Here is a 14541-nt window from a genome sequence, read left to right as displayed (position 1 = left end):
GGAACCGTATCAAAAGCTTTGCTGAAATCCAAGTAGATGACATCTAGTGCTCTTCCTTGATCCAATTCCTTGGTTACCCAGTCAAAAAAGTCAATCAAATTTGTCTGACAGGATCTTCCCCTGGTGAATCCATGCTGCCTCTGGTCCATCAATTCTCCATACTGTAGATAGTTGACTATTCTCTCTTTCAGCAGTGACTCCATTACTTTTCCCACCACCGAAGTGAGGCTAACCGGTCCTGTAGTTGCCTGCCTCTTCCCTGTTCCACTCTTGTGAAGCGGGACCACCACCGCTCTTCTCCAATCACTCGGCACCACTCCCGTTTCTAGGGATCTATTGAACAGGTCACACAGCGGACCCGCCAGAACATCTCTGAGCTCCCTCAATATCCTTGGATGAATCCCATCAGGCCCCATGGCTTTGTCCACTTTCAGGTTCTTTAGTTCTTCCCACACATTTTCTACTGTAAAAGGATTTTCATCTATTCCCCTTCCCTCCAGTTTCTTGTTGTTTAGAGATGGTCCTTCTCCAGGGTCTTCTTTAGTGAACACAGAGCTGAAGTATTCGTTTAATATTTCTGCCATTTCTTCGTCTCTCTCTACACATTGATCATTACCACCTTTCAATTTCACTATACCACTTTGGACCTTTCTCTTTTCGCTGATGTATCTGAAAAATGTTTTGTCACCATTTTTTATCTCCTTGGCAATCCTCTCTTCCGCTTGACTCTTTGCCAACTTGATTAATTTCTTTGTCTCCCTCAGTTGATACAAATATTCTTCTTTGTGCTCCTCCCTTTGGGATCCTTTATATTTCTTGAATGCTGTTCTTTTAGCTTTAATTTTGTCAGCCACCTCCATTGAGAACCAGATAGGTTTCAGTTTTCTTTTGCTTTTCTTTACATTTCTAACATATAGAGCAGTTGCCTTGGTGATTGCTCCTTTTAGATTGGTCCACTGCTGATCCACATCTCTCTCGTTCTCCCATCCTTTAAGTTTCTTCCTCCAGGTAGTTCCCCATTTCCTCAAAGTCTGTGTTTTTGAACTGTAAAACTCGGGTCTTTGTGGTTCTTTTCCCTATTATTTTAGTGATATTAAACCATACCGTTTGATGATCACTGCTGCTGAGATGGGCGCCCACCTGGACATCTGAGACATTATCTGCATTAGTGAGCACTAAGTCGAGTATAGCTCCTTCTCTCGTGGGTTCCAACACCATTTGTTTGAACAAAGATACTTGCATGGCATCCACTATCGCTCTACTATTTTTAGTTTCTGCAGATGGGATTTTCCAGTCTACATCTGGCATATTAAAGTCACCCACGATCACCACTTCTCCCTTCTTACCTATCTTATGGATGTCTTTAACCAGATCTCTGTCCAGCTCTTCCTTTTGGTTTGGAGGCCTGTAAACCACTCCAATATAAATGGATGCTCCTTCATCGTTTTTTAGGTCGACCCATAGAGCTTCTTCAATACCCCAACTTCCTTGTAGCTCAGTTGCTTGGATGTTGTTTCTGACATAAAGAGCCACACCTCCCCCTTTTCTATCCTCTCTGTCCTTCCTTAACAAGTTGTAGCCTGGTATTGTTGTATCCCATTCATGAGATTCTGTGAACCATGTTTCTGTGATAGCAACAATGTCCAATTCTGCCTCAGCCATTAGGGCCTGCAGATCTGGGATTTTATTTCCCAAACTATGAGCATTTGTGATCATAGCCTTCCAGGTACTCTCTTTACGGTTATTGCATTTCCTGGACTCCTTGTGAGATATTTGTTGAGATTTGTTATTCACTTCACTATTTCTTTTTGCGGTAGTGCCACTGTTGACAGAGTTTTCCATCTCAATTAGATTTTTTTTTTGCTTATGGATCTTTAAATACTGCATGCATTGTGTTTTCTCTCTCTTTTCTGGTAATACTGCAATGCTTTTCTCAAGAACTTCTTCAGTTTTTATTTTAGAGAAGGCTTGTTGTTCTTTTTGCATTTGGTACATTGTGTGTCTCCTCATCACAGGTCATTAGTATACAGAGCTCATTAGTATACAGAGCTCATTAGTATACAGAGATAAGAGAAGAGGGCCCAGGATAAATGCCAGAGGCATATCAACTGATAGTGGGATGGCAGCAGAGGAGGATCTGCCAAAGGTCACACAAACTGCGATAGAAGAGGAAAGAGGAGAACCAAGACAGGACAGAGTCACGAAATCTAAGTGAGGACAGAGTAACAAGGAGTAGATGATGATCACTGTCAAAGCAATAGATAGGTAAAGGAGAATAAGGACCAAGTAAAGGCCTTTGGTTTTAGCCATAAACAGGTCATAGGAGACTGTGGCAAGGGCTGTCTTTGTGGAATGTAGAGAGTGAAAACCAGACTGGAATGGATTGAGAAAGGCTTGAGAAATTCAAGACAGTAGTGGTGAACAGCATATTCAAGTAGTTTGGAAGCAAAAGGGAGGAAGGAGATGAGATGTTAGTTAGAAGGGTAGGTAGAGTCCAGTGCTTGAAGGCAGCAGGTTAACAGTAGCAATGGAAAGAGATAGACTGAGGATGTGATAGATGGAAGGGATGATTGTAAGGGAAATGGAGCTGAAGAGCTGGGTGGATAACAAATAGTGAGTTTGGAGGAGGAGAGAAGATGGGCAGTTTCCTCCACTGTGATTTCAGAAGAGGAGGAGACAGTGGCAGGGGTGACTGAATTGCCACTTGCGACTAATTTTGTAAACCTTGTCATGGAAGTAGTCCATCCTAGTCTGGGCAGAGAGTGAAGCGGGAGGGGGGGGGGGGGGTGATAGAGAAAGGAAATTTGAGAGGAAGTTTAGTGGGACAAAGATGGGGAGGGTGGAAGCAAAAGAGTTTGTCAGACAGATGTAGCAGTTGTGCTTAGCAAGTGCAATAGCAGACTGGAAGGAGGTCAGCATGAATTTGAAATGTATGGATTTTACCCAGAGACACTTTGCAGAGCAGGTACAGGAATGTAGGAAGCAAATTCTAGGGGTACGCCAAGGCTGTGGGAGGGGAAGTTTGTTTAAAGCAGAGGATAACATAGTGATGTAAAATAACTCTCATCCGATTGACAATGTAGTGGAAGAGAGGAAAAATGGAGCAGGATACAAGAGTCAACAACCTGGGGATTTCTGAAAGTGTAGGTGTTGACTGGACAAGGCTGTGGGGGAGGGTGGTTTAACGTGAAAATTATTAGAGGATGGTTTGAGAGGGAAGAACTGAGGTGGAGGAGTTTGAGAGACAGCAGTTGGAGTAAATAACTGGGTCAAGGCAGTAGCCATGCTTATGAGCAGGGGCAGCAGAGCAAAGCTGAAGATCAGCTGAGGAAGTTAAGAAGGAATTTTCAGGTATAAGATTCAGAGGGGTCATCAATGTGAAAGTTAAAAGTCCCCAAAACTAAGGGAAGGGGAAGATGTTCTAGGAAAAAGGAAACCCAAGAATCAAAGTCAGGGAGATTGATTAGTGGCTTGAGATGTGATAGCTACCCAGAGAGATGGTGGGGTGAACAGGCAGATGGAGGGGGCCTTGAAGGAAGAAAAAGAGTGGGACTGAGGGAGAAGTGGTTGAAACCTACTGGGGGAGAAAGGGTGGGAAAAGCAGTCCAACACCACCACTGTGGCCTACTATGCAAGGAGGGGTGGGAGAAAAGATAAACCTCCAGGACAAAGAGCAGCAACTGAAGCAGGGTCCTCAGGAGAAAAGCCAAGGAGATGAAGAGTATGAGAGATAAGCTCATGACAGTAGGCAAGCTCGTTGGAAACAGAGTTGGCATTCCAAAGGAAAGGAAGAGAAGAGGGAGAAAGAAGTGGAATAGGGATGCAATGAAAGGGAAAGAGTGATATGCACAGATGGGGGTGAAAGTTGCTTCGGAGGGCCAGGATTGAGACTCACATCCCCAGCTGAGAGTCTGAGGAGGAGGAGCAGGAAAATACAGAGAAGACAGGTAGAGATGTGATGACAGTAACAAGGATGAGATTCTGTCAGGAAGAGTGGAGATGGATGGATGAGAGGAAGAAAAAATTTGAATCTCAAGAGCAGTGGACAGATCAGAATGGCTGGTAAGATAAAGAATATAGAGAATGGGGATAGTGGGCTTGGTGTTCAAAGTGGTTTGTAGCAAGGAATAAGACTGGGGAGGATTAGCATCAGGAAGAGTAGATGGAGCCATAAGAAATAAAGAGAAATCTACTGACTCGAGGTAATGCTGTAGCATGCACCTCCTGGCCAGCTGGTGGAAGTCCCAAGGTGATTGGCAGGTCCTCTGAGACAACTAGGAGAAGTATATGAAAGGGTTGCAAACTTCCCAGTACCTGGCCAGCCAGATGAGGAGCACAGGGTGGCAGTAACGGAGACCTGAGGGGGGTTGCAGTTACTTCAGCAGTCAACCACAGAGGCTGCTGGGAGAAGTATGCCGATGGGCTGCAACCTCCCCAGTGGGTTGTGGTGACTTCTGGAGTCAATTGAGGCAGCTGGGAGAAGTATGCAGATGAGTTGCAACCTCCACAATACAATGGAGTCAAGGCATGAAAATATACCTCACGCATATTCATTGTGGGTGTCCTGAAAACTCAACTTGTTTGTGGCACTCCAGGACCGGAGTTGCCTACCCTGAATTAAACACTGTCCGCCTAGTTAACATTAGATGTATTGTTAGACCATGAAGCACAAGCAAAGCTTGCTTCAAAGATCTCAATTGCCAGGCAGGGACATAACATGATAAATGCTGAGCAAGATATTTTAGCATCCACCATGTAGATATTTAAAAATTAAAGATATAATCTTGAATTTTAATCTAGCTTCTACTGGAAACCAAAGTAAGATTTTGTATTTATTTTGTTAGACCTACTACATGCTAAACTGCCCTACAGACTTTTTGAGTAAGGAAAAACAGAATAAACAAAACGTTAAAAAATTACATACACATCATGAAACAAAGCTGCAACATTAAAACACAATTTTCTTCATTAATAATCTTCAGGAAAGGATTAATGTGTGTGTGTTTATCACCATTAATTAAAGCAGCTGTGAAAAGCCAAAGTTCTCACTTTCCTACAAAAGATTAAATATTCCTGCCTACTGACCAATTTCAATTCCTGCCTTGCTTGTCCCCCACCCATGGCCCTTTACTAAGGGCTTTCCCCTGTCCTCTCGTGTCCCCCTCAAGGCTTATCTATCACCCAGCTTTTTGAATAAGCTCACCCAAGGGGTACAACATATTCAAAAGGTAGCCTCCAGCCTGAAGGAGACTTCAGTAAGGACTAAACTAGGTAAAATGTGCAAGAGGAGTAAACTAGAAATAAGTCAACAACAGAACTAAGAATAGAACACCTCTCAGTAAAATCAACACAGGACTAATTAGATAAGAATACAAACATCTCAGCACAATAGGCTGTAGCAGCCTTTGTAAGGCACTCATATAAATACAAACATCTCAGTAAAACAGAGTGCACCAGCAGGTTGAAGGCAGAACATAAGGTGCAAAGCTGTTTATAGCACTCCCTCCTTCCTCTAAAAGGCCCTTTCCAAGTGCTTTCAACTCTTATGCTCTCCCTCTTGCCCTCTCCTCCCTGTGACCCCCTTCTAAGTGCTGATCCCACTACGGCCCCTTCCCTCTGCTCCCCGCCATGGCCATACTACTTCCTCAGCGCAGATTTCTTTTTCTTCACTATCAGGCCAGCAGGACAGCAAGGGCTCATGTAGCAGACATGCTCCTGAGGGTCATCACCCTGCTTCCTGCTGCCTCTGGTTGTGAGCAGAAGCAGCTGTGCTTCCCCTTCCTCCCCCCTCTCTGCATACCTTCAGTCTCCTTGTGGTGGCAATCAGTCACACTCTTCCCAGACTCCTCTCCATGCTGCGACCTTCCTCTCCTCGACATGGGGTCAGGAGCCCTAGAGCAGAGCTCCTCGGAGGTGGTGTCTGCACGCTCTATTGCTCAGCAGTTAAACTCTGGTTGCTTCCCTATGACGGTCTCGCGGATCCCAGGTTGGGAACCACTGCTATAAGGGATTCAAAGCCAATGAATGCTCTTCAAAACTGGGGGTCACACCATCCCCATATTTTGCTCCCAAACAAATCAGGCCAATAGAGTAAACTTGTGCGGAAAACGGGCGCTCAATGTTAAGCGCCCGCTTTCCTAACGTGCGACCAGCCACCTCTCCTGGACGCGTGACACCATATTTATTTATTTTTAAGAGAATTTACAATAAACACAAGATAACTTGTACCAGTAATAGGAATATCACAGAAATACAGTTTTAAGGAATTTCCACATAATACAAAAGAAACTTATCGACATTCCTCAAAAGTTAAAGAAATTTGGGGAGACCAAGAAAGATAATGGAGCGAAACTTCCAAAGAATTATTATAAAAAGAAAGTGAGAGCAAGCCTACGTTACATCTTTACTGCCAAGACTACATAAGTGATCTTTAGGAGTGAGTGTCCAGAAAAGCCCTAAGCTGCAATGGTTCAAAAAATACCTAACTGACACCTGAATGTTTCACTAAGCATTTACATGGGTAGCGTAACAAATATCGCCCCCCATGAGCAAGAACCTCAGTTCTCATGGACAAAAACTTCTTTCGTCATTCTTGCGTTACTCTTATCACGTCTGGATAAATCCAAACCTGTTTTCCATGAAAAGTAAGGTTCCTATTGCATAGGAAAAACCTTAGAACAGTATTCCTTTCACTCATAAAAGCAAAGGAAATGAACAGAGTTCCCCTTTGAGTCATCTCCGTCTCTTGAGAGAGTTCCAATAAATCTGTACTATCCATAGAATGTTGCTCTTGAGAGACTGCTCCTGATGATTCTGACTCCTCTCGAGGTAGATAGTAGGCCCTCGTTATGAGGGGCATTGCATTGGATGGAATCTTAAGGATATTCAGAATATAAAACTTTTAAAGAAGCCCATTGGTGATATAGATTTAAGTACCAGGAAGTTGAGAATCCTTATATTTAAACTTCTTATAAAATTCTCTATATTTTCAATTTTCCTCGAATAAATAATCTCAGAATGCACCAAACCTTGCTGAATCTTTTCATATGAGGAAAAGTTAGTTTCCAAAGCTTTAATCTTTAAATCTTGCGAGGTAATCAATCCTTCCATAGCCAATATATGTTGGTTTGTGTCTGAAGTAATTCGAGTAATAGAAGAAATAGCAGTCTCTAGTGAGGCCAAAACTTCCCAAACACTGTCCAACGTTATTATTGAAGGCTTTTTAAATTTAAATTGCATACCTGGGGCTGCTTCTACTTCACCTCCTTCACTCTGCAGGATATTTTGGCCAAAAAACCCCGACTGAATTGCCTTCAATGTTGCAACTTGGGTCTCTGTAGAAATATTTGAAGTATCTGCCCCGCTGAAGCTACCGCAGGCTCAGAGTCATAAAGCAGCATCTGTCCTGTATCCAAAACATTAGCCCTTTCCCTATTTTGCAAGGGAATGGACATTAATGATTCCAAACATACTTCAGGTACTCCGCAGGGAGGGGTTGGCATTCTTGGCGCTCCGGGACTCTGTGAGATCTCGTCGGCCTGTGGGGTTGGCATTCGCTCCGCGCCTACTCCCACAGCGGCCTCAATACCCGGATCTGGCGTAGATGAAAGAAAGCGCTCAATCCTCTGCTGTATCAAATCTGAGGAAGCGCTAGTCTGCGGCAGTTCTTTAAATTTCGCCTTGCGTTTTCTATGAGGCATATTAATTAAAAAGGTCCCACAAACTTTTTCCAGGAAAAAAAAAGCAGAACTGAGAGAGACTGCTTTCTCCCTGCTACTCAGTCAGTGGCCATCTTGGTCTACAGTATTTGTGCGATACCATATTTAAATGGGGGGGGGGGGGGGGTGCACTAAAAAAAAGGAGGCACTAGGGACAATAGACTGCCCCAGCACCTTCTTAGCAGCGGGAGCCCAGGACAGGTGGCTGTCAGTGGGTTTGGAAAACGGACACTCAATTTTACGAGTGTCCATTTTTCGAACCTGACCTGCCAGCACACTTTTTTTTTTTTTTTAACTTTTCGGTTCCTCCAACTTAGTATCGCCACGATATTAAGTCAGAGGATGTACAGAAAAGCAGTATTTTATGATTTTTCTGTACACTTTTTCAGACTGCTCAGAAATTAACGCCTGCTCTTGATCAGGCATTTATTTCTGAGTGTAAAATGTGTGGATTGGGCGCACTTTTTTTTTTTTCTGTATCTGGGACGAATAACTAGTAGCCTCATCAACATGCATTTGTATGTGAGGAGCGCAATTAGTTTCAAGAGGGGTTTGGACACACGTTTTGGATGCACTAAACCCCTTATTGTATAAGAGGTTGTGGACGCGCGTCCAAAACGCGCATCCAACCCGGGTTAAACAATCAGCTGAGCGCACATTACTGTATCAGCCTGAATGTGTGCAGATGTATGCCGAACCAGCTGCAGTCTCTACAAATATTCTATTAGAATAGTCTAGTAACAATTAAAGCATGCATTACCTTCCTTGACTATCAGGCACTGTGACGTAAAATAATACCCTACCAAAAAGACACTTGGAACCTATAAAGTAAGCCTACCATACTATAACTAAACTAACTCCCAGGACTCACACAGTAACAACTTTAGCGGTAAAAAAAGGAGCACTGAAAATACTACACTGGGCCAGAGTAACATAGTAAATGATGGCAGACAAAGACCCAAGTGGTCCATCCAGTCTGCCCAACAAGCTTTCTGTATTCTTTTAATTATTTTTTTTTTTATTCTGTTAAGTGTATCTGCCACTCTGTGCAGGTTATCCCTTATCTTCATTTCCATCCTTTAGCCACTCAGATTCCCTCTGTGTTTATCCCCCAGCTCTTGAATTCTATTACAGTTCTCATCTTAACTACCTCTACTTGAAGGGTATTCCATGCATCAACCACCCTTTCTTTCTGTGAAGAAATATTTCCTGACATTGTTCCTGAGTCTACTCCCTTGGAGCTTCATATTATGATCCCTAGTTCTATAGCTTTCCTTCCATTGGATAAGGCTTGAATCCCATGCATCATGTATACCCTTCAAGTATTTAAACATCCGTATCCTTCCCCCCCTCCAGGATATACATAATTAGGTCCTTTAGTCTCATCTCATATGGCTTTTGATGGAAATCCATTTGACACAACCTTCCTCTGATAAGCATGGTGCCTCGGATCCTGCAACCCATTGGATTGTAGCTGACTGACAACTCTTTCCCTCAGCAGCTTTCTAGTAATTTTTCCATCACTGAGGTAAGGCTTCCTGGCCTGTAGTTTCCAGCCTCCTCTCTGCTCCTACTTTTGTGAAGAACCACCACAACTGCCCTCCTCCCAACCTTGCAGCACCACTCCCATTTCCAAGGACTTATTGAACAAGTCTTCCAATGGGACCTGCCAGAAACTCTCTGAACTCCCTTAGTATCCTGAGATTTCTCTCATTAGGCCCCATGGCCCTGTCCACTTTCAATTTTGTTAATTCCTCCCAAACACTCTTTTCTGTAAATGAGATTATATGTACCCTACTCCCATCCATACTCTTTTGTCTACCACCAACGGTCCTCCGAGGTCTTCTTTGGTGAACACCAAGGTGAAGTATTGGTTTAATATTTCTGCTTTTTCCTTATCTTTCTCCACACAATAACCTTTGTCTCCTTTCAGTCTTATAATACCTCCTCTAGCCTTCTATAGAACATCAATTTGTCTCCAACTGGAAAAAAAAAAAAAAGGACAAGTCTGACTTCTATAAATCCCTATAAAGGAACTAAACATTAGTAAAACACACAGAACACACATCGATCCTCACCAAATACAGAATAAGGGACCACAAATTAAAATCAGAAACATGCAGACAAGTCCACTCACTTCTGCACCACAAAAGACCGCGCCTTCTCCCTGGCCGGACCCACCCTCTGGAACTCTATGCCAACGGATCTTCAGCTAGAGCTTAAGTACACAAACATTAAAAAAACCGAAAAAAAACCACAACAACTCAAGATGTGGCTATTCAAACAAGCTTTCCCTGAATAGTACCCCCCCCCCCCCACCCACCTCGATGCTGGACCCTTGTAGAAGCCTTTAAACCTTTTCCACTGTAATGTACTCTCTCATTACTTCCTAAAATACTTGTTTTATTTTCTCCTTAAATCTCTTCTCCTCTTCCCCCCCCCCCCCCAACTCTGTACCTTTCTAGTACTACTGTAATTCACCCAACCTCGTCCATTTTCCTTACACCCATACATTAATATCAATGTACCCTAGTATATATATATATATATATATATATATATATATATATATATATATATATTACTGTACCCTTGTATATATTGTATATACCTTATCCCGCTAATACTGCACAAGTTATACCCCCCAAGTTTTTATCGTCCCTGTTTAATGTACTTTCACTGTTCAGTTCCATGTAAACCGATATGATGTTTCGACGAATACCGGTCTATAAAAGTGTTTAAATAAATAAATAAAAACCCCAAGCAGAACCCTTGTGACATCTGGTGTCACCCTGAGACTCTCGGAGATTAGCAGGGGCCTAGGGAGGTGCTGGTACACTTGAACTCTCTCTTTTCAACAAGCCTCCTGCCAGCAACCCCTCCCATTCCCACTCTGACACCCCCAGCTCAGACCCCACCACTCTCCCCAACCTCTCTCCTTGGGGAAGACTCCAGCATTCTCCTCCTTCCTGCAATAGACCCCCCCCCCCCCCCAAACCACAACCACAGCAGCCTCTCACATCTTTGAAGGTACGGCTGACCCAGAGGCGATTCAGCTGCCGCTGGCGCTTCTTTCTTCCTCTGGCCTGTGGATAGCTTTAGGTGCTGCTGCTACATTTGCTTTCTTCTGACACAAGGGCCAATTCTTCCACCGTTTCCATCTCCTTCCAGCCCATGCAACTGATGCGTCTGCCTCCTTCTGGGCCAAATGTTGCAGGCAGTGCCTGGAGATTTTCTGGGTCTCTCTAGGGATGACTAAATTGGGGTGGTAAGGGAGGAGCCCACTTGCCACCTCTTTCCACTGCCCCCTCCCCCATAGTGATGCCATCTGATAGGTGGATCTAGTTTTGGGTTTGTCCTAGACAAAATTAGAACTACAAGTCCATAAAGTCAGTGGGTTAAAACCAGGACTGGCTTAGGCTTGTCAAGGTGGACATGGGTCAAGTGGCAGCCCTATTTATGGGGGAACACAGAAGCCCTGCATGGTTTCCTTGATATTCCAATTGTAAGCAAATTAAACTACGTTTTCAAATTGTGGGGCATGGAATTTACACAATCCCCAAAACTTTCCTACAACGTGTGCCAAGGTTCATCTAGATAGAAAATCCACTGGTCAGCAATAAAATATAAACAGACTGAAATCTCTGCACCAGTCAACCAGCTGAGAACTCCTATGCTGCCCAACCAGGCCAGCTGAACACTGAAAAGGTTTCTGGTCTCTTGTTTAAATGGGAGATTTACTGACTCCAGTTTCCACAATGATTTCATGTCCCTAGTGGGGGGGGGGGGGGTGGCAGGGCATTAACCCACCTGCCCCCACTCAACAAGTTCTCAATCTCTGCCAAACAGGCCAGCAACAGACTGTCCTCCATTCCTGGTGCAGCCCTTACCTTTGACCCAAGCCACATGAGGCCACAGAGTGAGCACAAATAATAGTGCCTTAAAAAAAAATAAAGAAATAATCCACGTGGCAATTCATACAGACAAAAATGCTTCTCTAAAACACATTTCTAGTTTTGATGCTCTTAGTGAAAAATCTTTTGTGAATAAGTTCAGCTATAAAACCTGCCACCCAAAGTCAGATATTCTGCACTGAAACATATCTTGAGGTCAAGGGCAATTTATTTTAAGTTGACTCTTCAAAAGGGAGAGGAGATTGATCATTTTTAGAAAATGGTGATTTAGTAGTTACAGTTTCCAAAAATCTCCTCCTCAGCCATTGCCACCATATGAATTTAGGTGTATCAGAGCATTGCTGCAGTAATTTGTATCAGAAACCCGTGCAGGCATCACACAGATGATCTCAGCATGGGCAGCTATGGAGGAAAATTTTAAAGCATCAGTGTACAACCTTATTAAACTGAGATATACAAAAACTAAACTCCAAAATTCTTTTTTTAAAGAGCACAAGTGCCAATAATATGTAATCCATAGTCTATCTTTTTAATGGAGAAATCCAATAAGATATTTAAAGTGCAAATAAAAGTATTTAAATGGAAAAAAAAAAGTCTACTTCCCTTAGTGTGTCAACTTCCCAGATTGTATGTTTGGAATACCAGTGTGCAGGTGTTGTTTCCTGCCTCAGACTGATAGTGGGCTTTTATTGTATGATACAATGTAATAAAGGGTTCAAGTTGGTTTTTTTTTTTTTTTTTACAAAACAGAGAAGCTATTTTAATAAAAAAGGAAAAGAGGCACAGGAGTAAGGTCAAATAAGGATACAAGAGAAGCAAGAAACAGATACCTATTACCTGCTGAAGCTTTGACGAATCTAGCTAATACTGCTGCCTTATACAAAGCCCCAGGGGCATCAAGATAAGTTAGGAGCTTACACTACACAGGAGTCAAAGATCTGCATGCACATACTCTAGAACCGATTTTGGCATCTAATTGGCCAAAGATATTCTGTTGCTTCATTATGTTGCAATTCAGCAGTGTTTATTTTTAAAATTCTTGAAGACAGAACTGCATGTGATGGATCCTGAAAGTTATTTAATGGTTTCTCAAGTCAATAATTGAATTTTTGTTTTATTTAACAGAGACTGGAGAAATCATAAAAGGTACCATGATAGCCAGACAAAAAAAAAAAAGCCATGTAATGTAACATTTTAACAAAGTTTCATGCATATCGGGGAACATAGTGGTTGCCCATTACATATAAGGTCACCATGTACTGATCATTTCTAAAGTGAAGATGTTCTCTTTAAATTGGGGCTTAAGCCACTGTTATATATTTTTTCCTTAATTTGTGACCTGTAAGACTACCAGCATAAGGAACAAGAATTGCTAAAGACATATAAGCATTTACAAAACATTCCATGCGGTTTATACGTATATCCTTCCTATAGCAAGGAGTATCTTGCGTACAACATTTAATAGATATTCTACAAATATATATAACATGACTTCTTTGAGATGTTAGCTGGTCTACATTTCCTGGTAAACAGAGAAGCACATCACCCAAGGCATCAGTACTCCGAGGCGTTGCCTGCTTACTTGACTCATTAACGTATTTCACTCAAGTAACGCCAAGAAGCCCCATTTCTTTGTGTACCGTAGTAGCTCTACGCAGTAATCCATACGCTAAAACATGGACTAAAATTTCTTTTTTCCTCTTGAAGATTTTTTTTTTTTTTTAACAGAGAAATCGCTTTGATCCTAATCAGCATGGACGAACATTCCCAGAGTAGTCAGACCAGGGGTACATTCTGCAGAGTCCAGCCCCATACGCTGACGCTCGGGCAGCGGCTGGTGGCTCCAGAGCGAAGGAATCCCGCTGCCATCCCCTTCCAGATGTGGCAGGGCTACCCGGCCTCCGGAAACATGCACTGATTTCTCTCTCTCCAGACACCGGCCTGTGGGCTCGGAAACCGATCTAGCGAGGATCGCGATCCAGCCCCAGCACCGCCAGCTCTGCTCACCCCAGGGGCCAGATATGCTAAGCATTTTCCCCAAAGGCACAACATGGGGAGGGGAGCCTTTTGGTATATCTGGCCCTTTGGAAGCAACAGCAACCTCTGCTCCGAAGCGATTGCAACTGAAATCGCAGACAAGAGGATAACCCCCAAAAAAAAACACAGCGCCCACAGCCCGGCCTCGCAAGATCGGTAGGTCACTCACCTGCCCAGGCCGGCGGTGCGGCCAGCAACAGAAGCCCGAGCAGAAGTGCCCGGGAGCCCATTGCCGCCTCAGCGCCTCCTCATCTCTCCAGCCCGGAACACGCTCCCCAGCGGAAGAGCAGCTCCAGCAGCGTCGGAGAAGCAGCGAGCGCTGCCGCCCCCTCATGCGCGCCTCCCCTCTCCCTTCTTCGGCTTCTCCTCCTCACGGGCACGGAGCACGAGCCCGGCCTGGGAGGGGGGGAATGAAAAACTCAATGGTGCTCACAGCCCCGCCTACCCCCTTCCCTTCCCTTCCCTTCTCTCCTCGCCGCTTCTTTTCCCTTTCCCTCCCGAGCTGACAGAAACCGCGGCGCCCGACTGCCCTCTGCTGGCCGCCACCGGCAAGCGCTCTGAGAAAGGGACGTGCAACTCTTTCGCAACCTGCTTCTGCTTTATTTTCAGTTCTGCCACTGGGAAGTGTTATCCCCCACCTCTGCCGAGTAAAAAAAAAAAAAAGTCGTTACACCAGTGCCTAAGGCAGCGTGAATGACAAATGTGCTAATAATTAGGTGCGGCAGATCTGTCAAAGCCTCTAGAGGGCGACTTCAGGCGAATGCCAGGTGGTGCTCACCTCAGGGTGCAGTATTTTATGCACTTTTACTTCAAGAGGACTCTGCACAGCTGCCAGCTACCTTAACCTTAGCTCAGGACAGCGTAATTAAGAG

The 14541-nt window shown here is 43.9% G+C and overlaps 1 protein-coding gene across 1 annotated transcript in view; it reads right to left on the bottom strand.

Moving 5' to 3' along the window:
* TYRO3 (TYRO3 protein tyrosine kinase) overlaps window positions 1-14152 on the bottom strand; it is a 116896-nt gene extending 102744 nt beyond the window's left edge. The window contains exon 1 of the mRNA XM_029598655.1: window positions 13839-14152. Coding sequence (XP_029454515.1) covers window positions 13839-13899 — 61 coding nt within the window. The 5' untranslated portion in view covers window positions 13900-14152. The remainder of the gene's footprint in view (window positions 1-13838) is intronic.
* Between the last annotated feature and the right edge of the window lie 389 nt (window positions 14153-14541).

Source organism: Rhinatrema bivittatum, chromosome 4 (assembly GCF_901001135.1).
Source record: "Rhinatrema bivittatum chromosome 4, aRhiBiv1.1, whole genome shotgun sequence".
Lineage (NCBI taxonomy): Eukaryota > Metazoa > Chordata > Amphibia > Gymnophiona > Rhinatrematidae > Rhinatrema > Rhinatrema bivittatum.
The sequence above is the reverse complement of the archived record's forward strand: the minus strand, read 5'-3'. Positions and strand labels throughout refer to the sequence as shown.